At 35.6% G+C, this 27337-nt stretch overlaps 1 protein-coding gene across 2 annotated transcripts; it reads left to right on the plus strand.

Annotated features, from left to right (window-relative positions):
- Window positions 1-27337, plus strand: LOC110116383 (triacylglycerol lipase 1). 2 transcript variants are annotated; one of them, XM_020849925.2, is made up of 9 exons: window positions 1-248; window positions 10466-10576; window positions 10745-10885; window positions 11004-11114; window positions 11241-11384; window positions 11491-11531; window positions 11617-11693; window positions 19999-20094; window positions 26807-27337. In XM_020849925.2, the coding sequence occupies exons 1-9, from the start codon at window positions 75-77 to the stop codon at window positions 27127-27129; spliced, it is 1218 nt and encodes a 405-aa protein (XP_020705584.1). In that variant the 5' UTR covers window positions 1-74; the 3' UTR covers window positions 27130-27337. The 2 variants fall into 2 exon arrangements, with proteins under 2 accessions (XP_020705584.1, XP_020705585.1); XM_020849926.2 differs by lacking the exon at window positions 19999-20094.

The raw sequence follows: 27337 nt of genomic DNA on the forward strand, positions 1-27337 counted from the left end.
GTAGATGACGTAAATAACCAGGTCAGCGGGCTTTTTCCTTCCTTCTCTTCGGATAGCAGCTGGGATTGCAGGAGATGAAAAGGGCGGCCTGGACCTCCTGTTCTTCTGCCTCGCTCATCTCCATATTTCTTTTCGTTAACTTTTTTTGCTTGATAGAACCAAGCTTTGTCTCCGGCGTGCCGCAGTCCAATGAGGGACTCTGCTCTCTCATAGTTCGACCCATGGGTTATCCTTGCACTGAATATATCGTAGGCATCTCTATTTTTCCAGTCTTAAGCCTCTCGATAGGAACTTAATGACTAATTTGCAGGCTTTGAACGATATATTTGTATCTGGAAGGGGTCATTAGTTTAAAAGTGTATGTTCTTGTCAAAGCTACGAAGTCATTCGGAGTGAGATGCTTATGCGTTGCAGCATTAAGCGCGATTCATGCGAACCATTATTATTATTATTATTATTTTGTTATATGCTGATTCTGCATGGTTCTTAGGTTTTCCTTATGAAAATTTGTAGATATCCCAATAGTTACCCATAAATAAATTGTGTATGGACATATTGACCTGTGTTATATCAAGGTAATAAGGCACCCTAATAAATGTTGAAGAATGAAGATAAATGCTTAAAATTAGACGATGCATAGTTTTTTAAGAAGAGAAAATTATTTTTTCTGTTTTTTGTTGAAATGCCTTATAGTTTTAAGCATGCCTTCAAAAAATTATTATTTTATCTTATTATCCTATACAATATGTCTGGCTATGGTGATTCAACAATTTTCATAGTTTCCCTTTGAACAACATTTTTTTTTAATGTAATATACCCATCGTTATTATTTAGATTTCTTGGATAACAATGATAATTAAAATTAACACAAAGGGTTGGGTTTTACACTCAACCCTGGCTAAAACGAATCTCTTGAAATTAGGCATTAGAATTCTGGTTCCAACAATGACATCCTTTAGGAACTCAGGACATACTTTCAGGGAAAATGCTATTACAAGGTAGCAAAGGTTACTCAGTTGAACCCCACCTTGCAAATTGAGAATCGAACAAAATTCCATAGAGAAACAATACAACAGACCCAAATGACTATTATTGGAGACACAAACTAGGATCATGAGGTTGCTTGTCCGAATATTTTGTGGTCTTGCATTGAAAATTGATAATTTAATGTTAATAAGCACTCTGAAGAAAAACTGAAAAGGAACATCTCAAGAAGGACAACTTCCTAATATTATCACTAGTTTGCATATCTTTATGCAAAAAAAAAAAAAAAAAAAGAGACTATTGTTGTTATAACTTACCTTTATTGATGGCCTCAATGAAAATGTTGATGGATTTTCTAATCACCTAGAACTTGTTCTGCAACTAGTGTAGTTCCTCTTTGAATCCTTGAATAAAGATCTGTGAGATACTAATATGATAATTTATTGGGTGTCTTGTTGTCCTTTTGCAATCTCAAGGCTAAGCAGAAATTGACCCTTTCAATTTTGCATGGCTTAACATGACATCTCTTCACTTCGTAGTTCGGTATATATTCTAATGTGATGTTGTATGATGTATTACCCATGTATGTTGCTAGTAATTTTCAGGTTTCATTTGAATTTCTGATATGAATGTTTTTCATTATGGCAGAGCCAACATTATACCTTTAAATTTGAGGGTACTAATATTATAATGAAATGATCAAATCCTATTGAATAAATATTTGTTGACCCTACAAAAATTGTAAGCCGACTTTAAAAAACAAGTCCCAACTAAACTTTATAGCTTAGTTATTGTCACCTTGAAAATTTGTACTAATTGATAATGAGTTTAATCTCCTTGATATGTTAATTCCTGAAAGGTGCATTTCACCATTTTCTTGAGAAGTTCATACCATTTATCAAATGCTTCTTATTGCATTAGTTCTAAAGAGCATGATGAATTTAAAACATTAATTATGAGTTATTGTAAAAAAGCTTCATTAAAGAAAACATTTTTTCTATTGCAGTTTTGGCTCGTCATACTCTTAAGAGGGATGAATAGTGGCGAACATGCTTTAGTAGTTCAGCTATCCATAAAATCACAATTCACTTTAGTTTCTTTATTCACTCGTAAATGATGCATTTAGTTCTTGGCATATTTTTTTCAATATTATCGTTACGGGTGGTTGTTTTGTTGATAAATAATGCATAGTAAAATAAATAGAGTATAAATAAATTTATTGTATTGAAAATATTTCTTGGTTGATTGAGTATATTGCAAATGCAAGTTATTACTATTTTGTATTTGGTTTAAAGTAGAATTAATTTAATGTATAACCCGACGACGACAATAAAGGCCGACTTGTGGTGGAGGGAAACCGACGTTGATGGGGCCATGACGAGGGCGACAATAGCGGCTAATGGAAATTAGAGGCTGGAGGCTACATTAGTGAGGGCGAACTACAATTGATGGTGAGTAGCGGTGATCAACATTGGTGGCGGGTGGTTGCCGGCCGTTCTTAACACAAATAGTATATTTAGAATTAGCCCAAATTTGACAAATTCCAAATACATTAAAAAAGAATTAGATAAGAAATTTCAAATACACGGCTATTTTACTCCGCATTTGCTATTCTTCTATACTGACACCTAAAATTGCAATACTCCTATATTTACTTTACTTTACACTAGTAATACTTGCAACCAAACAAACCCATATGCCTATGGATGAGTTAAAAACTGCATTTACGACTCTTTTATGCCTTTTTTAATAGCTTGTCATATCCTTTGGTCTTTTAATTACTCTTGGCATTTTATACGGATCATAAACCAAGTCCTTTATCCTTCTATTGGCAAATTCTTAGTAGTATTGTTTGATGATATCTTCATCTTTAATATTACTGATCGTTTGAGTCGCTAGTATTTATTTTTTATGATACTTTGAGTGGAGAGTCCGTATCAACATAAAAAAGTGTAATTTTATGAAAGATTAGAGTACCTTCTTGCTTTTTTGATCTCTTTCTATGAGATATATGCAGATCATGTTTAGGTTAAGGCAATCTTATATCAGCATCAACCTGAATCAATTAGTAGTTTTCATTGTTTGACCACTTTCTGTATTAGATTCATAATGAATTTTGCATCATTATATCTTCTTTGGTTATTGTACTAAAATAATTCAACTTTTATCATCTACCTTTTGCACAAAAAGCCTTTGGTTTTATTAAAATATTGATGTATGCCTCCTTAAATTATAGATTACTTGATTTCTAAATGGTTTTTTAGTTATCATGCAATATGCAGGATAAAACTATTATGTATACTTCTGTTAGATCGATTCACTGGACCGGTCCAGCCGGTCCGCATGGGACTGACACTTCGCAACTGATGCAGGATCTCCGCCTCCTGCGGAGATTGGGCAGCCCGACCGCCCAAGTAGAGCTTCTTAGGAAGTTTTTTTTAGGGTTTTGAGAGGGAAATTTGACTGTAGCGACTGTTTAGGGATTTCCTTTTGATTTGTATGCATTAAATAGTTTGTTTTCCTAGGGTTTGAGTATCTTGAATTTGGCTAAAATTTGAGATATCTTAGATTTAGGTTTTCTTTGGGCTCTAGCGGCGTCTAGAGATTTGGGAGAGATCGATCCTCCTCTCGAATTGAGGATCAAGTGTATCTTGTTTATTTTTCTTTCGTTAGTTAATTTCTTGCAATAAAATCTATTGTTTTCCTTGGATTTTGGAAGAATTTCTCGCTGTTTTACGGAGATTGATAGGAAATACTTGAGATCTACAAGTGTTTTCTATCAAATTGGTATCAGAGCAAGTCTTGGGACCGTTCATGGGCTGATTTTGGCGAAGTGCGGCGGCTGATTTTTGGTCGGGAAGGGACGGAGTTGCTATTTTTGTAATCCATATCCGGAATTTTTGGATTTACAAAAGTTCGGATCGAGATGACGGCCAAGAAAGTTGATGCGCTAGAAGAAAGGCTTGAAGAAGAGATGAACCAAATCAAGACAACGGTGGAGGAAAGGATTTCCTCCATGGAAGAACAATAGCCGATCTCCGGGACATGATGAAGAAAATGTTGGAAATTCACAACCAAACGGCGGCTTCCGAGGCAAAAGAGGGGGAAAGAAAAAACACGAATTTTGAAATTCATAGGGAGGAAGATGAGGTGGAAATCGGGGAGGGAGAAAGAAGGAAACCCTATCTAGAGTCTTTCTAGAGGGAGGATAGAGGAGGTAGGTATGGGGAAAGGCATGGGTATGGAGGGATGGAGCAAAGGGGTGCTGATTGGGAACACCGGGAGGGATATTATGGTCGCCGAGGTGCAGATTTTGAAGGAAGAAGAGGGGAATTCGAAGGGGGTCTGAGCTATGGCAGGGCAAGGGAAAACCGGGAAACGTGGGGTGGGTCGAGCACTTGGGAGAGGGGAAGTTATGGAGGAATAAGGGGGAATGGTGGAGATTAGAAGGTGAGGAAGTTGAAGATGCCTATCTTTGAGGGGGAGGATGCATATGGGTGGATCTATAAGATGGAGTGGTACTTTGCCGTTAATGGGCTAACAGGGGAGGAGAAACGGACAGCAGCAAGCCTATGTTTGGAGGGGAAGACACTGTCATGGTACTAGTGGCGAGACCATAGGAGACCTATCAGGGACTGGAGGGAATTCAAAGACTGCATAATAGAACGTTTCTAAACTGACCGGGGAGGAGATTTCTATGAGCAATTCTTTACTCTGGCACAGGAGTGATCAGTAGCAGATTACCGGGGGCAGTTTAAGCACCTAGCTAGTAGGGTGGAGCGATTATCAGATACGGTATTAGAGGGGAACTTCATGAAGGGGTTGAAGGTAGAGATCCGAGCAGTAGTGAAGATTTTGATGCCTCGTGACTTAGGGGAGGCCATGAAGCTGGCACAGCTGGTGGAAAATCAGAAGAATCTAGAGAAGGGAGCTAAGAGCAACAGTTCAGGAGTCTCTTACACCCAAGGGGCCTGTATCAGACAACATTAATGAGGCCACCAGGGAGAAGCCAGTAGGAGGAGGGAGTGGGGAAAATTTCAAGAGGCTGACAGAGAAGGAGATGCAAGAGAGGAGGGCAAAGGGGTTGTGTTTCAGGTGCGAGGAGAAGTATACGCCAGGACATCGGTGCAAGGACCGAATTCTTCAGGTTCTCACCGTCTGTGATGACGAGGACACTGAGGAGGGAGGAGAGGGGGAGTTAAAGGAAGAGAGGGAAGAGAAGCTGCATTTGGATCTGACCGAAGTTTCCCTGAATTCAGTAGTAGGGTTCACCTCGAATCATATGATGAAGGTGAAGGGGGAGATAACAGGTATGGAGGTGGTTGTTTTGATTGACAGTGGAGCTACCCATAATTTCATTTTCACTCAGGTTGTCAACAACCTAGGAGTGAAATTGGTGGACACTAGTTGTTATGGGGTGATGATGGGTATATGGAAGGTGGAGAAAGGCCAGGGAATCTATAAAGGCCTTGGGGGAAACCAATGAAAATTGGGGAGCACTCACGATGGAATTAATGGTGGATGGGAGAAAGGTGGTTATAAGCGAAGATGTAGTGCTATCCAAAGCCATGACATCACTTAAGATCATGGTTAGGGGCATACAAGAGGTGGGGGAAGATTATCTGGTGGGACTACACAGGTTGGATGCGATCAGATTGGATGATGGAGGGGATGTTTCTCTTTCTGTGCAACCATTGGTTCAGTAATACAGTAAGGTTTTTCAGTCACCTCAAGGATGACCACCTCCGCGGGAATACGAGCATATTTCCACCTTGAGGACAAGGTGGATCTTTGGGAGGGGAGTATTGTTAGACCGGTCCAGCCCGTGCGTGGGACCGGTACTTTGCAACTAATGCGGGATCTCCGCCTCCTGCGGAGATTGGGCGGCCCGACCGCCCAAGTAGAGCTTTTTAGGAAGTTTTTTTGAGGGTTTTGAGAGGGAAATTTGAATGTACGGACTGTTTAGGGATTTCCTTTTGATTTGTATGCATTAAATAGTTTGTTTTCCTAGGGTTTGGATATCTTGAATTTGGTTGAAATTTGAGATCTCTTAGATTTAGGTTTTCTTTGGGCTCTGGCGGCGTCTAGAGATTTGGGAGAGATCGATCCTCCTCTCGAATTGAGGATCAAGTGTATCTTGTTTGTTTTTCTTCCGTTAGTTGATTTCTTGCAATAACATCTACTGTTTTCCTTGGATTTTGGAAGAATTTCTCGCTGTTTTATGGAGATTGATAGGAAATACTTGAGATCTACAAGTGTTTCCTATTAATTTCATCATGTTTCTACTGGTCTTCCTTAAAATGTTATGTATATCAGATTATTAGTGTCACACTTGTTGATTAGGTAAGGCTACTAAACAATCTTATGAACTTTGCATTTCCTATCTATCTCAAGGTTACTAAACAATCTTATGAACTTTGCATTTCCTATCTATCTCAAGTGCTTTATAGATTAGTTTAAGCATGGATTTAATGTTAGGTTTGCCTATAACTTCCTATGAACATGATTTCACATTCATTGTGGTTGATATATTTTAAATGATTACGTAGCTTATACCTTACTCTAAATTTATTGATGCTTTATATATAACAATTTTATTTTTCCAAGTAACGGATAGATTGTATGGATTGCCTACTTCAATTTTTTCTAATTGTGTTGTATTTGTTTTTATGGCCACTTTTTGAGAACTTTATGGAAGCTTGAAATTTTCATATGCTTTCCATTTTATGAGTGTATAAACATAAGTGGTTAATAGAATCTAGGTAATCAATTGATTTGTTTTATTAGTGATTATTTAGAAATAATTTTTAATGCTTCCTCTTAAAAAATCGCTTACAACAATTTTGTTGTTTTTATTATTAAGAAATATACGTTTGAAGCTATTTGCGACCTAGGAAATTTTTAGATCTTATATCATTGCCTACATTATATTAGACCCTCATTCTTGTGCATCTTGAGCATATATATAAACTTATGATGATACAAACCGTTAAATTGCTAAGCAAAACGAGAAATGTAAAGCCACAATCTGCTTATAGAAGAAAGCGAGAATCTAATAAGGGAAAATTTATACCGGTTAGGATTAGACCAAAGTTATTTCCCCTTCTATTTAGAAAACGCCACATAAGATAGTAAAGTCTTTATAAAATTCTTAGAAAATTGGATTCATATGCTTAATTTATTTGTTTAAAAATTTTATGGATGTAATGCCATATCTCCTTCAAACCTTTTGTACCTGACAAGTAGTCTTTTTGTAGGTAAGGCTTCTACAGCTTCAAATAATGATTTTGTTCATGTGCTTCCACCTACCAGCACTATCACAAAAGTTGTCAATTTAGAACAATATATTTTTAATTAAATCATAACGAGTGCATTAGAAGTCACATATACTTAGTTTGTTGGAAGATTCAACCTCTTGCTGAATATTCATGGATCAACTATGATGAGCTAATGAAGGCACATTACATCTTTTTATGAGGTAACATAATAATCCGAACTCTTCTAACGTGAGTTTTGTTTTGTCTTGAGGGAGTTGATGAAGCATATGGCCCACATCCAAGACCCAAACTCATATTCTTGACAATATTCTAGTCCTAATTGAATTTATGTTAAACTAGCCAATAAATTATATTTAATCTTAAGTTCATTGATAGGATAATCCTTTATTTATAAATTAGATAGGAATTATCTTTTTTTAGGATAATCTACTTTTTAAATTAGATTATAGGAATTTAGATTTTTTTTTTTTCATTTAAAATTTAAACTATGTTGATTTTTCAATCTAATATTATTTCTATAACCAAGGATAGAAAAACTCGTATTTACATTATCTGAAATTATTCAAAAGCTCTCCTATTTTCCTTTCTAATTCTCTTCACTCTCTTGCCTTACGTACACATCTCATGAGATTTCTCATAGAAATTCTGTGTCCTGTTAGGTTTTCCAAGGTGTTCTTTTGATTTCTGCCGTACATAGTACTACCTCTCATATTTTCTCTCTAAACCTCACTTCTCTCTCTCTCTCTCTCTCTTCAGTTTTCTCACACCCAAAGAAAAGAATTTGATTAGAGAAGTTACAATCAAAGAAAATTCAAGGTGCATCAAGAGGGGAAAAAAAAGGTCAAGAGGAAGATTAAGAAGTAGATTTACCATCAGATCTCCATCAGAAATTTATTGACATTTTAATATTAGGAAATTTTGTGAACAACATGTGGATGGCTGCCAAATTTTGTTGACATCTACATATTTGAATTTGATGGCAAAAATAAATTAAAAGTAAGAAAGATTATACTCAACACGCATGTAATATAATGTTTGTTTATGTAAGAGAGCATTGAATCAAATGCTTTGCATTTGATACCATTAATATTTGAATAACTATGTTATGCAGCTAAAGTTGAGCCAAGTTCTCTGGTATGCCTAAAATTGCAACAAGAGAAAGTTGCACATTTGCAGTTCATAGTTGGTTGTTGATTGTGCGTAGTATTGAATATTGGTGATAATACCAGTCATCTCTATTTTTTAAAATACTTTTGGTTCTCTTTAAAAATTTTACTTTACTGAAAATTTAATTCTTAATTAGATAAAGCACTGCTGGTTTTTTATAATCTTGCCATTTAATTACAAACATCTTGTGCTATTGAGCTGACCGGAATTCTCGGTATTTCAGATACTAAGATAATAAAAGAACGTTTACTTTTATGTTGGGAAGTAGTTGCAACAACTATGGAAGTTGGTTCAAGTCTAACCTATAGCCACAACATTAGAGTCAATTATCTTCTTGGTGCCGCATTGATGCTTGGCAACAAATCCATTCAATCATGGCTCAGTTCTTGCTCAATAAGATGGTTAGAGGTTTTCAAAAAGATTTAGCTAAGCTAGAATGCACCCAATCCAACTCATAATAAGTCTGGTTGATGAGGAGCTGTGGTGAACTAATATCAAATTCAATTCCAAATATGAATGCATTGTGAAGTGGGATTTGAATAAACAACCCAATTTATTGGGATAGGCTGATGATAATGGCATTTTATTTGCTGATACTACTCAAGTCCATGCAGGAGATAACTAAATTTTTTTTCTCGGTGGGATATGATTAAAAAATCTATAGAAGGATGTGCTTGAAAATCACCCCATCATGGCAGTTAGAAGTTTAGCACATTGACTAAAGAATTGGTTGAGAAGAGAGAATTCTATATATTTTATATTCTTAACCATTTTTTTATTTATGGCACGATAAGCTTAAAGAACTGTAGCAAAACATGGATGAAGTTTGAAGGACTTGCTAATTCTTGCTTAAATTACTTATTCCATGCTTGAGAGTTTTTTAAGGTTTTAGTTTCTAAAACCATGCAATAGGAGTAGTTAATGCAAGTGCTTTGAGTATCTGATCCCCCCTCCCGTTAGATCTAAAACGGAATATATGGAGTGTAATTTTAGTAGTAATAGACCTAGCGAGGGGATTATGACTTTGGGCGATCAAGTCATTCATAAGAGTACACGTTTTAGATATCTTGGATTTATTGTTCAGAGTGATGGTGAAATAGATGGGGATATTATCAGCAGAATTCAAGTTGGATGGTTGAAGTGGAGGAGTGCATCGGGCTTGTTATGTGATAGAAATGCCCCCCTCAAACTTAAGGAAAAATTCTATAAGATGGTCGTGAGGCCTGCAATGCTTTATGGTGCCGAATGTTGGCCATTAAAAGAGAAGCATAATACTAAGTTAAGTGTGGCAGAGATGAGAATGCTCAGGTGGATGAGTGGCTTTACCCTTAGAGATAGGATACGAAATGAGCATATACGTGAAAAGGTTGGAGTTGCTCTAGTAGAAGATAAGATTAGAGAGAGTCGCCTTAGATGGTTTGGTCACATAAAACGGCGGCCTTCCGATGACCCGGTTAGGAGAGTAGAGGTATTAGATTTGATTTATGTTAAGAAAGGTAGGGGTAGACCTAAAAAGACTTGGTTAGAAAATATTAGGAATGACCTTTCTTTATTAGATTTAAACGAGAATTTGACTTTTAATAGGATACAATGGAGAAAAAGGATTCATGTAGCCGACCTCACGTAGTGGGATAAAGACTTGTTGTTGTTGTAGCCAATCCTGTTCAATCAAATCTTGTGAGATACTTAGGCTATGTTTATTATATGTTTACATGAAATTGCTGTTAGTTATCCTTGATTTGCATATATGACAACCGTGTGTATAACAGATTATATCTTCAGAGGTAGTGGTTTAGATAAATATTGACATAACATTCAATATGAAGTTGCAGGCCTGGAATTCATGCATTATGAAGATTGCTAAATTTTAAATGGTTAAGTTTATTCACATGCTGGACTAGAAAAATTATAGTTTTCAAGTTTGTAGCAAGTTGTCTGTAACCTAATGAAATTTTTGTTTCCTATTCTAAAGCTGTATGATGAAATGTGTATTATTGAAATTCAATGAGTTCATGTAATGCTGATTTGATGTGCAGGTTCAGACTGAGGATGGCTATCTACTAACTCTGCAACGTATTTCAAATGGGCGAAGTGCATTAAGAGGATACAATGGTCCTCCTGTCTTCCTTCAACATGGCCTCTTCCAGGTTCATATAATGCAGTGTGATCTCATTTTTATTTGCACATGTTTCATTTCATGATTCTTTTTTCTCTCCTTAAATGCTTGAATTAACCAAATATTGAACTTGCAGGTAGCTTTTTTGTTTGGCTTGTTTTGACATAGTTTTCATATTTTTATTTTCTATACTGTACAGGGGGGTGATACTTGGTTTCTAAATTCTGTCGATGAGTCTCTTGGATTCATACTTGCAGATCATGGTTTTGATGTGTGGGTTGGAAATGTGCGTGGCACACGCTGGAGCAGTAAGCACATCACTTTATCTGAGCATGAGCGTGTATGTGTATCTCTTATTGATTTTTATTTTGGTTCAAATTAATGTATTAAGTTTTTCATGTTGCAATACGCAAATATCCTCAGTTATATAATACCATGATTATGGATACTATTTGCAGGCATTTTGGGATTGGAGTTGGCAGGATTTAGCTCAGTATGATTTGGCGGCTATGTTGAGCTATGTACAAACTGAAACAAATTCTAAAGTTTTGTATATAGGCCATTCACAGGTATTAATCAGTCAAATAGTTAATTAATCAATTTCAGCAAGTGATTGCAGCATCATAACCATACCAAAATATTCTTTGGTCTTAGTGTCATTTTATTAATTTAAATTTATGTCTGCTGTTCTTCAGGGGACTATCATGGCATTAGCTGCATTTACAATGCCAGATATGGTCAAAATGGTTGAAGCATCTGCACTTCTGTGTCCAATATCTTATCTAGATCATATCAGTTCCAATTTTGTTCTTAGAGCTGTTAGCATGCATCTTGATCAGGTATCATCATCATCATCTTGTTCAGCTGATGAACATAATAAAAAGAAAATTTAGTAGAAAACGTCCTTTTGTGGTTTCTGATTTATTGTCCCTGATTGTTCTCCAGATGCTTCTCTCTCTAGGCATTCATCAGCTAAATTTCCGAAGGTTTGTTTTTATCTTCCCAGTGAAAACATGTTTCTTAAAAATATAAGCTCAAGAGTTCCCTTCTACTGGCCCAAAATATTTGCAGTAAAATAGGCGTTGAAATAATGGATTCATTATGTGATGGACATGTGGATTGCGGCAATCTACTCGGTGCAATAACAGGTACATTTAACTTGGCTTTGTTTTATGCTCAGATTCCTTCTTGCTTCCAATGGGATTTCCTTACTTCAATTTGAAGAGAATACAAAGTTAGTAACATGAATCTGCTATCTATCCTTCTATAGGGCCAAAGTTATGTTCTTTCCAAGTAAATTATATGGCGTTGTGAACAAAGTTGCTGCTTTATTTGGATTTCTTTCTTTTATGCTTTTAGTTCTGCGCCCCTCTCTTAAGTGACGTGTTTGCATATCCAAATTCTAGCTGCTAGAAACAGGTAAATGGAGGTCAAAATTCTAGATATCATGTTGGGAACAAGGTTCGCTTGTACAATAATAAGTGCGATTGAAACCTAAAAAATAATGAAGCTTGCAAAAAACACAAGAAAATGGGCACATGAATTTACATGGTTTGGTAAGATCTACTTATATCGTCAGCCGCATAGAGAGATGTTAGGAAGTGCTTGTAGAAATTTAGGAAAAGTGATGCAGAACTATATGCGTAGGTTGATGTTTAATTATGAAATTACACGCTCAACGAAGAGTAAGAACAATTATTCAACTTCAAGCAATTTTAAAAGAAAGATTGAAAATATAAAAGAGACGATTAGATTAGGCAATTGGTTACACGATATTCCTTAGGAGCACCAAAATAACTAATTCAAATCAAGCTATGCATTACATGGAGGTTTTCAAAGGAAATCCCTCAATCAACATTTAGACTAGTCACTATTAGAATCCCTCACTCACATTCTTAATAATTGGTTAGGCAGAGAAATCTTGCATAATCTTTATGATGCCACAATTGAGGAAGAGTTGGAAGGAATAAGATTCGGGAGAGAGTTCACCTTTGTCAGGATTCGGAAGAGAGTTGCCACTGAACGGGAGGTTGTCATTGATCAATAGCAGTTGCAATGTAGAAGAGGATTCGATCCACGTACTCTTCCACGGAGTGGTCGTTCTCAAAGTCTATGTCAAAGAACAGAGATCGGAGAATGTCGGTTAACCCTTGATCGTCGAAAACGAAGCCGTGATCATGTTATGGATCAGCCATACATGAGTGGACAACAAACTATGGGTTGGGGAACTTCTGGACAACAAACAAAGGACTTCCAGACGGCGGGACAACAAACGGCCTGTGCCAAAATTTCTGGACAACAATGTTTTATATGTCCAGGAAATCTGGACAGCAGTTTTGCGAGGTGGAAATCCTTCGGAAGCGATGTTTGATGGAAGGGAGTTAAAAGGACTAATTCCAAGTAAAGAAGAAAAGGTAGTGGGGATCGGCCATAGAGGAGGGAAAGGGGAAATAGCTCATGATTTTATGTGTAGATAAAGGAAGGGAGATAATTCCAAAAATTGAAATTTAATTTCAGATTTAATGGGTGAAGAGGAGGAGAAGTTTGAATTTGAATTCTCCAAACTGTATCTTCAGTTGGAATTTCGGCAGTCCCGGAGTCTCCCCCATTTTGGGGAAATTTTGAGAGGCTAGCCTCCCCTCCACGAAACATGAGCATTTCAGGTAGATACCGGTAGACACTGTGGCTGCATTTTCTTCAATCCCCGCTACGCTACATGAGCGTTTAAGGATCTCCAAGCACTTGTTGAAAAAAGCATAGTCGTTTCCCCATGTATGGGTACTTAATTTTCGCCCCCCTCATGCTACATGAGCGCTATGGGGATTACCCGCCTCGTATCCAACAGGTGTTGAAATGTGGTAATTATAACTATGCATAGAAAGGGTTACATCTTATCATCAATGCTGCCCATTAACAACTGCACGACATGCTCTTCTTTGAGCTGCTGCTTACACTTCATGCTCAAATTGCGCCAGCGAGTTATATATTTCAATACCGACTCCTTTTTCTTTCGTTTATCTAAAGTGAGGTCGGCGATCGTAATCTTCTCGGTCGCACTAGTGAATCCTTCACAAACATTGTTAAGATAGTTGTTATTTGCATGCTTTACATTTTTGCAACTTGTATAGTTTTGATGATTCCAAACATTATTGTTCAAATGTGTAGTTATCTCCTAACAATTTTAGAAGATTTGTATTTGCTCTTGTGTGTACTAACATTTCAGGAAAATCGAACTCCAGACTACGAAGACTTCAAATAAAATTCAGCATGAGATACTTTGTGAAATTTGAAGCTTGTACTTTTCTTTAAAATAAAATTGAAAGGGAGTGATTGTAATTGAGTGAATAAAAACACACACACACACATAAGGAGATCATAAAATTTATACTGATCGTACGGGACGATATTAGTTCGTACAGGACGATCAGACAGTGATCTCCTATTGAGCACATGGAACGAATAGGAACTGGATTGAAAAATTTTTCTAAGTTCTATTCGTCCAGGACGAAATTAATAATCGTCCGGGATTGATTTGTCCTCTGTAAAATTTTCTCCAGACGAAATAAATTATCGTACTACGATTTGCTCTCTGTAAAATTTTCGTCCAGACGAAATTAAATATCGTCCAGGACGATCTGGTCTCTGTAAAATTTTCGTCTAGACGAAATTAAATTATCGTACATGACGATTTGGTCTCTGCAAAATTTTTGTCCAGACGAAATTAAAAATGTCCAGGACGATCTGTTCTCTGTAAAAAATTCGTCCGGACGAACCAATTTCGTCCAGACGATACAACCGACTTAGGACGGTTTTTCTGCAGTTTCTGGAACCGACCTTGTAATAACTATTCGTACCGGACGAACTTAGTTCGTACGGGACGATCAGCTTGTACGAAAATATTTCGTACACATATGCAAACAGGTTCGTTTCAAGGCGTTTAAGTAATATCGTCCAGGACGATCCACGATCGTACGGGACGATCCACTGCGTACAGAATTGAAAACTTCAGTTTTGGCGGTTTTTCTTGTCTTTTGTATAAATAGTTTAAATTAGACTCCATCCAATCTTTTTGTCATTTGATCGTCGTGCCTATTGAGAGAATAGCAAAGGAGAGAGTGTGAGAGTGCATTCAAAGGAGGATTCCTATACCACTGAGTGGTGAAGGCTTCACTGGAGTTAAAGTAAGAATCTCTACTTGTGAATTGAGATACTCACTCTTTTCCTTCTTCCTCTAGATTCTTGTGAGAAGAATCTGCCAAGGAGATTCGGTTCTCTGCCGACACTTGGAGAGTGTGAACAGACGAAGGGCTCGCTGCCTACACTTTGAAAGTGTGAATAGCCGAAGGGTTCGCTGCCTATACTTGGAGAGTGTGAACAGCCGAAGGGTTCTCTGCCCACACTAGGAGAGTGTGAAAGGACGACGGTTCTCTGTCGTACCGGGTAGTGGTGAAAAGAGTGTTTGTAAAGGCTTCTCCGCCTTGCTGTGGGTGCAAAAGGAGAGTCACTATTGGTATTAGTGCAATACTCAGAGGGTGCCTCTGGGGAGTGGATGTAGGTCTGGTTTAGACCGAACCACTATAAATCTGGTGTCATTTACTTTACTGTTTTTACTTTTCCGCATTTTATTTTTGATTTTAAAAACTCTGTGGTTGAAAAACGTTTTTTACAAAAAACTTAAAAGAAAATTTTCATTTCGGTTCAACTTAAATTAAAAGAGGGTTTTAATTTTTTAAACTACCAATTCACCCCCCTCTTGGTAGCCTTGGGACATTAACTTAGGTCTAACAACCTATTTACTAAACTCAACAAACATGGCCTCTAATTCTGCAAAAATTTTTACATAGTCATTTGGTAACTTAGCATACCATTCGAAAACAGTTGTTGTCAAACTGTTAACGAACTACCGGAAGAGTAGGGCGTCATTTCCTCCTGTATTCTCGCAGGTGCCCTTGAATTGTGTTAAGTGCTACCTGGGGTTGTTAGTACCATTGAAAGTATGAAACTTTGGGACCGAATACCCTTTGGGTATGACACTTAGTCGTATTCAGTAGGATACGGGCAACCCTTGCCCACCAACTTCTTGCCCACCAACTTCTCCGATTAGTCAACAGCTATGATAGCCTTGATCTTCTCGGTAATGATTCCTTCCAACTGTGCAGCAGTCATAGGTTCGGAAGTGCTTGCAACATTTTGTGGGGTGCGCTGGCGGACGATGTTATGGGCTTCATGACCACCTTATGAAGCTCCCCTTACTCCTGATACTTGTGGCACTTGGAAGTTTGGAAGATCCAGAGGAGGATTGGGCATGGGACCGACTGCAACATTTCTCTGCATCATCGCCGTCATTTGAGCCATCATCTCAGTCATTTTCTCATTCAATTGGGAGATTTCTTTATCCTTGGCTCTCATTTGCTGCTTTATTTGTCATTGCATATCGGCAAGCGTGACGTCTTCAGCATTGGGCAGATTCTCCTCGACTTCTTCTACCTCATCTTCACCTTGGGAATGGCCACCACTATCAGTGGTGGACACAGCTTCATTGCGATGTCTGTGAGCTTGCCTAGGTGGCCGTTGCCAACGGTCATCGCCTTTACCATCGTCGTAATAGGCCTCATCATTGGCATTGGTGTGTCTTACCATATGGCATTATGATTAACTCTTGTATCCACATAATAATAGCCTAACAGTTATTTTAGGTCCACTTTGTTTTCCTCAAAAGAAAGGTATAACAAGGGTGCCAACATGCTTTTTTATTTACCTAAGCCTTATTTGGGATAATTAATTTTATCTCTAAAAAAATGTTTAAAAATAACAAAATATGTTTATACTTATATTTGTTTTTTAACTTTTAAAACAATTTGATTTGTTTTAAAAACTTTTAAAACAATTTATTTGTTTTAAAAACTTTTAAAACAATTTATTTGTTTTAAAAATAATTTTTAGGTGTTTTTAATATTTCCATGTCCAAAACCTGAGCCTTGACTCCCCTCACCATATAACAAACTTGAGAACCAATGTTACCTCTCTTTTGCAAGAACAACACCACCATCTCTCTTATACATTATTGTCCGACGTGAAAAACTCACCTTTGGCCCATTTGTCGAATCTTTCACATTAAAGCTCAACATTAGCTTCCTTGACAACACAACCATCATTGTTGCTTGTGCGTTGATTCAAAAGGGGTAAGACGTGAAACTAGTGAGTGGAGATGTTGGTGTTGGGAATGTAGGAAAGAAGGTAACACAACAATGGTAAAGGTTGATGTCGAAGATGAATTCGTTGGGAGGTTAGTGTCTTTGACAACTATGGAGTTGGCAGGAAAGGGATAGGCATTGGAGAAGAAGTTGCTTGTGTGGGGGAGTTAGGAGGTAGGGCTGGTGGAGGTATGGCCAAGTCTAGAGGCAAAGGCGGCGATTGCGGTGCGAAGAGAGGGAGCAAAGGGGATATGTAAACGGATATTTTGTTTTTTATATTTTTGAAACTATTAAATGCAGAAGAATGTCAGCTATACTTTTTTCAGGTTAGAAAAAAATCAAGTAAAAACAAAGCAATTTAAAATTAGAAGAAAATAAAAGGATCTCGAAGAATTCCTCAATTGTTTTGGAATACAAAAATTAGGAAATAGAGTTGAATCTAAGTATCGCCTTCTTATCACTTAATTTAATTGTGGGCTTAAATCTATTTGTGTATTGAAAGTTAAGTTGGGCCTTGAAAATTGTGTTTAATAGATATTAAGATGTGGTAATTTATATTTGCAGCAAAAACTTACCCGAGTCCAAAACTACCTTGGCTCTGTTCCACTCATAATAAATCTTGCCTTGGAACTTTTTTATTGAGCATATGATAGGAAATACTTATAGAAATTGAAAGAATTTTGTTTGAAATTAGTATTTTCAATAAGATAAAATAGAAATTGAGAGAAATGTGGTGACAAAACACTAGGTAAACTTAATAATTGATAAACGACAGAAGAAAACAAATAAGATATAATGAATTTTCAATTCGAGAGCAAGTTCGACTCGATTTGGTGTTGTGGATAGGAAATAAGAAATTTAGATTTTATATTTTAAATAAGTAAAAATTTTAAATACAAAAAATTATATTTAAAAAATTCATAAAATATTTAAGAGATGCATGTCTGACATAGGTGTCCAATTTTTATTTATAATTTTTTTTATTGGACACGTTTTAGGTGTGTTCGACACGTGTCGAAGGAGTGTCGGATGCATGTCATGTCGGATACTTTGAGGAGAAGTGTCAGTGCTTCATAGATATCTAGATATACACATGCATTTTTGTATGTTGTACTATAATGTGCGTTTGAAGATCAAATTTTGTTAAGTTTGAATTTGTTTTTTTCTTATAATGAGCTTGAATTGAATTTAACAAACCTGGCCTGGCCTAGCTCAAATCAAGATTAGCTTGAGCCGGACTTTATTGTTAAGCTTAATCTATTCGATATTAAATCCAATGTCTTTGAGCCAATTTGAGCCGGGTTTGGATCAACTTGTGATCATATCGTTGAAAACATCAATCTTGTTCACTTTTTGTACTTGTATGTCGGATGCATGATTGCCACAAAGCATCAATTATTCTTTAATTAGATCATCACAAGTTATACATGGTTAGATTCAATAATTAGCTTTTAATCATATTTGATTTGATTATGTTTTTATTAGTTCTCCTTTCATTTTTATATAATTTGATTTAATCAAATATTTATTTCATTTGAATATGATATAGTTAGATTTGATTAGATGTCATATTATTAGATTTTCTCTTAAATTATTTTATTTCCAAACATATAAAATCCCATACTTATTACTGGGTGTGATGTAATAGAGAAGAGCATGACATCATAATTGAATTTGAAAGGAAAATATGATCTTATATGCTCCTTAATAATTGAAATTAGTTAAATATGTTATTTATTTTCTTGAAAAAGTATGTCAAGAAATTGATTTCAGACCAAAATGGCCCCCCTCATAACTACTGAATACTTATTTAAAGTTCATTGCGAACAAAATTGGTTTAAACTAGTTTATACTCAAATTTTAATTTGAACTTGGTTTAGCTCATAGTTCAAATCTAGTTCGAACATTAATATTGTTCGAATATGATTTGATCATAATTCGAACATGATTCAAATAAAATTTGAATATGGTTCAGACAAAAGGTTAGAAAAAAGGTTCAAATAAGGTTCGACTAGGGTTTACCATACAATAAATAAAACAGTATAGCCAATATCTATAAGGTAGTAAACTACAAGGTTGAAACAATAGATTATTATCACAATGGTTATAACATAGAGGATTATAAGGTAGATATTAGAGTGCAATCTAACCTCCATAACATAGCGAACTAATTCTAAGCTTATTATTTTTCAGAACTAAATGAGTATTAACAAAGATGTTTATAGAATAATTTAGTCATTCCTTGCTATCTGTTGACCTATGTATCTATGGTCTCTGTAAAATTATATATGAGTAGGTGTAACATTTTAAATATTTTTCTTTGCAGTGAGATATATTATGTGTAGTATCACATATATTCCACACTCTATTAAAAAAATGCAACTCAGTACACTCGTCAAACTCTGTGCAAGCAATACATGAATTTTTGTCAAAAGTTTAAATAGCTTACCTTACAGTGGACTTTAAAATCTTATCTATGTAACCCTTCTCCCTTGCATGGAGCTTTGGATGAGAAAAGGTTCCTTCCTATTTTCAGATAATCCTGAATCCCAGGCAATCCAGGGAATCACTTGCGAAATAAACTCAAAGTAGCATTGCATTAATATAATATTGCTAGCAATCAATTAAATTAGAAGAAACTAAACTAAGTGAACGAACAAAAAATTAAAATACAATAGGCAAAGAAAATACATGTAAATAATATTAGGAAGAAATGCTATAAATAATTATTAGATGAACTGAAGAGCGAATGCACGAGCTTCACTGAGGCAATGTGGAGGGGACATAAACATGAATGGTCAAGAATTGGATCCTTCAAGAATTGGAATGGGGTGTGAGTCACAGGTGGCTTATGAAGCCCTAGTATCTCTTAAAGTTTTAAATAAAAAAAAAACATGGATAATAAGTTTAAATAATATCAAAAATTTAAAAAAAAGGTGCTACTTTTGATCTTGTTTATTCAATCTGCAGCACAGGCATTTTAGGTTATCTAATCTGCTTAAACTCACTTGGCAAAACAATTAGTTCCAAGGTTAGTTAAAAAAGTTATCTTTGCAGTTATTTTCCTCATACTCAGAACTATGTGATGCATTAGATTACGCTGTGATATATTGCACCTTGCACTGGCTGTCTCCTAATAGTCTTTCATCTTTGAGGGTAAAGTTTATTTAGTTATTTCTGCATCTGTCTCAAGTGTCTCAAATAATAGTGATAAATTTGGAGATACTATAACTTTATTTTAATGCTACGTATATTGCAGGCGATAATTGTTGTTTCAATGCATCTCGTGTGGAGTATTATCTAGAATACGAGCCCCATTCATCATCAACAAAAAACTTACACCATCTATTCCAAAGTATGCATTTCAACTCTTTTAGATGGATATGGTAATACGAGAATCGTTGATCTTTCAAGGGAATTATAATTAACACATCTTCCTGATATTACCCCTTAATCTTTCATTTTTGTTGTTTATTCTACGACCAATAGCTTCGTTTTTTTATATTTTAAATTCATATATCTTTACATAAGTAGTGTATTAAAATAAGCAACAAGGTTCAGATATCCCGTGATTTTTTTTGGGTTAACTTTTGCTGCACACGGTATTTGGCTTACATCCAACATCCATTGTCATTATTCGCATTCATTATAAATAATTATAAGCAGCGTTTTTAAATGATAAAATGAAGATTATTACTTTCTGAACATTTTATTCTGAAAGCCAACTTAATTTGTTGTAGTGAATTTTTTTTTTAACCGTTGCATTTCACCTTCTCCCACTTCATAACCATCCCCAAGATGCGGATACAAACACGTGTGGTATTCACAAAACATGTGGCTGAGATATTCAAAATTTTCTCATTTACAAAAATACTTTTTTTTTAACAAGTAGATTGTAGCACATTCCCCTTTCAATTCTTTAATATGTTTAGGGCTTCCATCGCTACTTGTGGTACTAAGTGTAGACACTTATTTTAAGTGATATGCTCTGTTCTCTGCAGTATATGGTCAGATCAAGTTATTCATGATTCTAAGCTTTCCTTGTATTGGTAAAATTACTCGGATTGGATTTAGCCTTTATAGCTACTGTTTTTTTCCTACTTAAAAAAAGAAGTAATTATTTATATGAGAAATAAGACTAGAAAATCATTTTTTGCATGCACATTCTCTGGCACTTCATAAGCATAGGGATTAACCTATCCAGCAGCTCGTCTATTTACCCAATGTATGTTATTTTATTCATACAACACATCAGCACAGTTGTATCAAACAAACATTATGTGTCTTTGTTATGATTAATTATTTTGTGCGGACGCCGAACGCTGTCCGAAGACCAATTAGAATATGCCACGTCACCCTTTGCTCGGTACCGCGGTTCGATACTGCCGACGTGATGTATTTGGGTTGGTCTCCGGACGGTGTTTTGCTGATCACCTTACAGAATAATTTCTACTTTGTTATACGTTAAGATTCTACATCTGCCTTGTTTAACTGATAGAAATTGTCAATACAAATAACTAGTCAAGTAAGTTAAGACTGAAAAATTATAACTTCAGGCTATTAGATGTACCCTACAGCTGCACTTAGGGTCTGTTTTGATTTGCTGAAAAAACAAAACACAGCATAAAGGTAACACAGTGTAAAATAAATGTAATGCATATTTGAAATGTTTTAGAATTATTTGCTTAAGTGCAAAACAAATTCAATTGTACTTTTCAGTGTTTGATTGAAGTAAAATAAGTTATGTATAAAGCTCGACGGCTGGTAATGCAACAAGGGGTAGTGGCTGTGACTAGTGGCTGACAATGGTGGGTTTTTACATGATGAACAGGGAAGCCGTTTGAACCGTTTGAAAGTGAGACTGAAGGCTTCATGGACTAGAAGGATTGTGGACAAATGATTTGATTTGGCGGAAGAATAATGGAATACAGTTTACAATGACATAAATAGAGTTCAAAGCATCTACAGGAAGAAAAATATCATTGATTTTGAAATTATTTTACAAGCTTATCATAACCACAACTGAAATTTGTGGGAAATGCATTGTATCCACGACTTCACGATCATGGATGACACACTTTCAGTGCAGTTCATTTTTCTTCGAGAGTAGCTTATTTTGTAAACAATGCATAGCATATTTCCAAAGATAGGCCAAATTGCACTCACATAATATAAATCCCTGAAACAACTTAGGTCAAAATAGGCATACAAATGATACTATTCCAAGACATGCTTGTTGACCACTGATCGCTCCCCAAGCAACACAACCGCTTGTCATGTAACTTTCAATCACGACACTAAAGCAAACACTTGAATCGCTCGCTCCATCTCATTTATTCAACTCTCACACATGCAGGAACCGTCCGCTCATCCCATTTTCTCTATACGAACCGCATGCAGGAATACCCCTCTCCCTCTTGATCTATGAGTGTCGCACGCTAGACTTCAGGCCGAAGTCCCCCTCCTGTTTGTTCACCCTTAGCTGCATGTAAGGAGGCCGAGCTTGACTCCTTCCTTGCGTCTCCCTCAGCCACAGTTGAGCTTGTCTCTCTCTCGCCTCTCCATCCTGCATGCGGAAACCATATCACGCTCACTCTTCTACGCTCGATCCGACTCGTTGCGCGACCCGATCTGATCAACCCAACACTTGTCGTGTAAAATATGTTTTAAATAAATAAAAAAAGTAGAAGAAACATAAATTGTCTATTTAAAGATATGCGCCATTGTTTCTTTGATCCGATCAGGAATATTGGATCCGAAGACCCCGCGTCGTCGTATCTTTGATCCGTCTATGATGAATAGTGGCAACTGCCATCCCAACCTCTCTTTACGGGGTGGGGAGGCTGCCAAATTTCCATGAAAAGAAAGAAAAGATTGAAGGAAGGAATATTTTAAAAAATAGGGGAGAGCCACTTTATTAATTGTGCATTTTGTTTAATTAAATGAGAGCAAGCTAAATTAGAAAATGAACATTTTCTAGAGAAATTAATTAAATGTGACTAATTTAAAACTTAACTAAATAAAGAAATAATTAATTAAAAATTAAAAAATACTTTTAATTTTGAATTATTTATTAAATCTTTAATTAATTAATTAATTTGAAACCAATAAACTAAACTAAAATAAGAAAATGTTTACACTAATCATTTCTAGTATAACAGTCCAAACTAACTCAAACTTAAACATACACAAACTCAACTAAAACTAAAATCGATGCGGGCTCCAATATCTACAAGCAAATAAACAATTACAAATTAATATTCGAGCTAAAACAACAATGCTAAAGAAAAAAGAAAGCAGCTAAAGCAAGGATAAAGCAAAAACCAAAGTAACTATTCCTAAGTTAAACAAACCTAAATCAAAAGGCAACTTGTAATAGTAGTAAGATCTACTTTAAACAATTTGTTAGAAAAACTTGTACCTGAAGTAACAAACCCTAAGTTGAACTACTAGACTACTTTTAAGTGAAGCAATAAGCCCTATCTCAAGCTACATCCAATCAATAGGTGACTTCTAAATGAAGCATTAAGACTTATCTCAAACTAAATTCAATCAATAGGTGACTTCTAAGTGAAGCAATAAACCCTATCGCAAATTAAATTTACAATCAACTTCTAAGAGAAGTCATAAGTCCTACATCAAATTAAATCTAGAGGCAACTTCTAAGTGAAGCATAAGTCCTGCTCTCACTAAAAATTATTGGGCAACTCCTAGGCTAAGATATAAGCCCCATCCAAAATAAAATTAACAAGCAACTCCTAAATGGAGCAATAAGCCCCATCCTAGCCAGATCTATTGGACGATCTCGCTTGGAAATAGCAAACTGCTTAGGCTACTCTCAAATCATGAATAATAGTGATTGCATAAGCAAATCATCCACACCATCAAGCAAATTTCAAATTTGAACGTTACACTCAGCATATTACAATTATAAGATATATCATATGAGTTACTTCAAATCTATTGCAATTTTAAAATGCATCATGTGATTAAAATATAAATGCATTTGCAAATGCTAATATATTATGCAAGAATAATGTTCAATGTTTATTTATACAAATGAAGTGAGGAAATGTGAAATTTATTATGCCTAAACACCTGGAACTATTTCTGCATGTGCTCTGATCTTTACGCCAAGCTCCTAAATACGAGATCTAAGAATGCTTTGCAGATTTGTTAAAAGTGCTCAAACACCCTAATGATGGCCGTGTTGATAGAAAACCTCAACTGGAGGAGATCCTACCTTTCAAAATACTCAAATCCTAATGTAAAATACAAATAATTTAAAGTGATAATAAAGTAATCATGATGATGGTCATGTTAATATAAAATTTCAAATGGAGGAGAACTGTCTTTCAAAATATCTCGAACCCTGACATAAAATACAAATATATTTGAAATGATTATAAAGCCTTCCCGATGATGATCGTATTGAAAGCTAATCTCAACCAAAGGGGATCATATCTTTTAAGTGCCTCCAAAATTCTAATAAATAAAAATATTTAAAATAATTATAACAACACCCCGATGATGGCCATGTTGAATGTAAATCTCAACCAGATGAGCCAATTCTCAAAGCCTATTAAAATTTCAAAATCTAATATCTATCAAATTTAAAATATTTAAATGAAATATAATTACCAAAAACTTAAAATTAAAATCCATCCACACTTTGCAATGATTTGGTGAGGATAATGAATTGAAGAATAACTTCAACTCACAAAGAGTAGACGTCTTTGTAGAATGTATTACTGCAATTCATTTTTAGTTGATTCATCGCTAGTAGGGACGTGACATATGCCTTATGAGCAGATGATTTTGTTGTAAAATGACACAATTATATTATAATCACGACCAAAGCTCGTATGTTCCTTAATAATGGTTAAATGCCTATTGAGTAATGAATTGTATTGTGCACTCTATAGAATACCTTGTTAACTAAGGTTGACTTAAATTCATCACCTTAGACAAACATCCACCCCAAATCTACGAGGTATACTTGGACGAAGCAACTCATGACTGCCAACAAGGTTCCTTCTATCAGGTTGGGTCGATTACGTCCTCTGACTAAGTAGATTAGGGATTCATGGATGACAGAACCATGGGATCTTCATCGGACCCGTCATCATTCTCCCATCACTCACTTTAAGTGTATGGTGATAAATTTCAAATTATAAACTCCAAAATTCAAAATCAGATTCAAACTCTAAAATTGCTTCTATTATATATTAGGTAATTATTGTGTGACCTATTTAATGACTAGTAAAAAATTCTCTCTCGTTATCGGGAAGGATAATTAACCGTAAGGGCTTGTGCCTATAAGAAACAAGAACTTAGATCATAGTCCTCGCTAAATGAGGGCGAAATCTCTAAATAGTATCTTATCAAAACCTAATCTACCTTTTAAAAATTCATCTCAGAACATAAACTTGTTAAAACTCTCCTCGTCAACAAAAGAGGCTGGGGCGCGAATTTTTGCTGCCAATAATGCTAAAAAACAGTATAAGTTTTTTAATAATGTACGCCTTTCATTACTGCTTTCCACATGCCTAACGTGTCTCTTCTCCTGCCAGTTTCAGCTTTCCCTGCTATCCTGGATGATCTAACCTTCAACATAAATTGTATATGATTCTTGGCATATTTGATCTAGTGATTCTTTCAATTAGTCAAAGATCCTCCACTGCTCTTGTCTTGGTTCATTTAATGTACTTTGCCGTTTACCTGAAAACATATTTCTAATGATGGTGGGAACTTACTTTCATGGTCAGGCTACTTTTGTCCGTTTCTGTCATATAGCCACGTATCAGCCCTTGTTTGACATTTGGTTGAAAGCCCAACATAATCAATGTAAATAAGTTGTTTTAGCTTTTTAGAGACCAAGACGTATTTTTGGTTCATAGACTGCTTAAATAGAGTCAAAATAGTCCCACTATCAAAATTAATGAAAATTGAATTTAAAGTTAACAGATATCCTTAAAAATAAGGATATTTTAATAATTTTAAATTTTCTTACAAATTCTAATATTCTATTTCTCTTATTTCCTTGAGTACAACAATTGACTTCATATATAACAACTGCTTCGTCGTCAAAAATAATTTTGTTTGACATTTTTATCTTTTTAATTGCAGTGAAGTAAGAATTTATTTTTTTTATATAAATATTAAAAATTTTAAAATATTTGATCTCAGTCTGCTCCTATTGTACGTGAAATTAGTTGTGTACACAGAGGAAATAAGTCAACTAGGAAATTATATTTTGCAAAATTTTGTTTGATATTATTAAATTACTCTCATTTTAATATCATTTGTGAACTTTTACTTCAATTTCCATTACTTTTAACAGCGGGAATATATTGTCTCCTTTAACATATCGCTGCAGCCATATCCCAAACATGTCAGCCCCAGTAACTCAGTTATTGCAACATTTTTGTTATGTTTACCATCCATAAAACTTTGGTCCTTGATCTTAGGTGCTGCAGGCAAATAACCTCTCTTTTGAGCAATCTGTGAAAGGGCTGAAAGCAAATACCCACTCCACATTGATCTACTTTTGCAACGCCCCAGTGTTGTGTGAGGTGTGGATAGACTCACCCACGGAATGACACCGAGGGCTCCGGCAGAAACGATAAGAAGATCATCACTATATTTGAAACCCTTCCGAATATAGCTTATGATGGACGATTTCCACCTCATTATCATGGCATCCGTACCAAGGTTCATAGTTAATTTGGATCGACTCAGCTTGATTATTCCTAGATTGACCAATTCAAGCGAGGCTTTAATCGAACAAACTGACGATTCTCGTGCTTTTTTATTCACTTTGATACTAAGGATGACATAGTGGTGCTTATATGCCTGTCCATCCTAGAGTGTCTAATTCATTGATGCCTCTCAAACACTTCTAGAAGCTACCCAAAATGTCCCATTCTATTTCTTCGTATCCTGCGATTTACGTATTGATCATGTTTGTCGAACTTACATGTGAAAACTCTATTATTATGAAATTTCCTTGCTACAGAAAACTATGAGATATTCTTCTATGAAATAACATGTTCATCTTTTGGCAGTGATTAGGAAAGGCACATTTGCGAAGTATGACTTTGGCTGGTGGGAAAATCTGAAACACTATCACAGTCTTCATCCCCCTGCATTCAACCTAGGAGATATACCTGAATCTCTCCCACTATGGATTGGCTATGGAGGTAATGATGCATTAGCAGACCTTACTGATCTAAAACGCACTATAAAGGAACTGAAATCCAAGCCTGAACAACTGTACATCGAGTCCTACGGCCATATCGATTTTGTCTTCAGCGTGAAAGCTAAAGATGATGTTTATGCTGATCTGATAAGGTTCCTTCGCTCCAGAGGAAGGTCTACCAGCTATTAGACTGAAATTATATGCGTTCTAAGATATCTGTGTAATGTTTTCTAAAGTAGAAGTTACAGTCATATGAATGAGCTGTAATGTTAGAGAAGTATGTGGAAAATTTATATGTATATTAATTTAACTTTAAATTTATGATGTATAGCAGCTTTTGACTATTGAAGTTACGAAATAAGAATGGTTTAATATAAAAATGTATTTAGTTCTTATA

This window comes from Dendrobium catenatum, unplaced genomic scaffold (assembly GCF_001605985.2).
Source record: "Dendrobium catenatum unplaced genomic scaffold, ASM160598v2 fragScaff_scaffold_1384, whole genome shotgun sequence".
NCBI lineage: Eukaryota > Viridiplantae > Streptophyta > Magnoliopsida > Asparagales > Orchidaceae > Dendrobium > Dendrobium catenatum.

Excerpts from the sequence above, each read along its gene's own strand:
- LOC110116383 (XM_020849925.2), top strand. The coding sequence starts at position 75 with ATGAAAAGGGCGGCCTGGACCTCCTGTTCTTCTGCCTCGCTCATCTCC. Across the intron at positions 11,385-11,490 it reads TTAGCATGCATCTTGATCAG|ATGCTTCTCTCTCTAGGCAT; the intron begins GTATCATCATCA and ends ATTGTTCTCCAG. Across the intron at positions 11,694-19,998 it reads TCTACTCGGTGCAATAACAG|GCGATAATTGTTGTTTCAAT; the intron begins GTACATTTAACT and ends CGTATATTGCAG.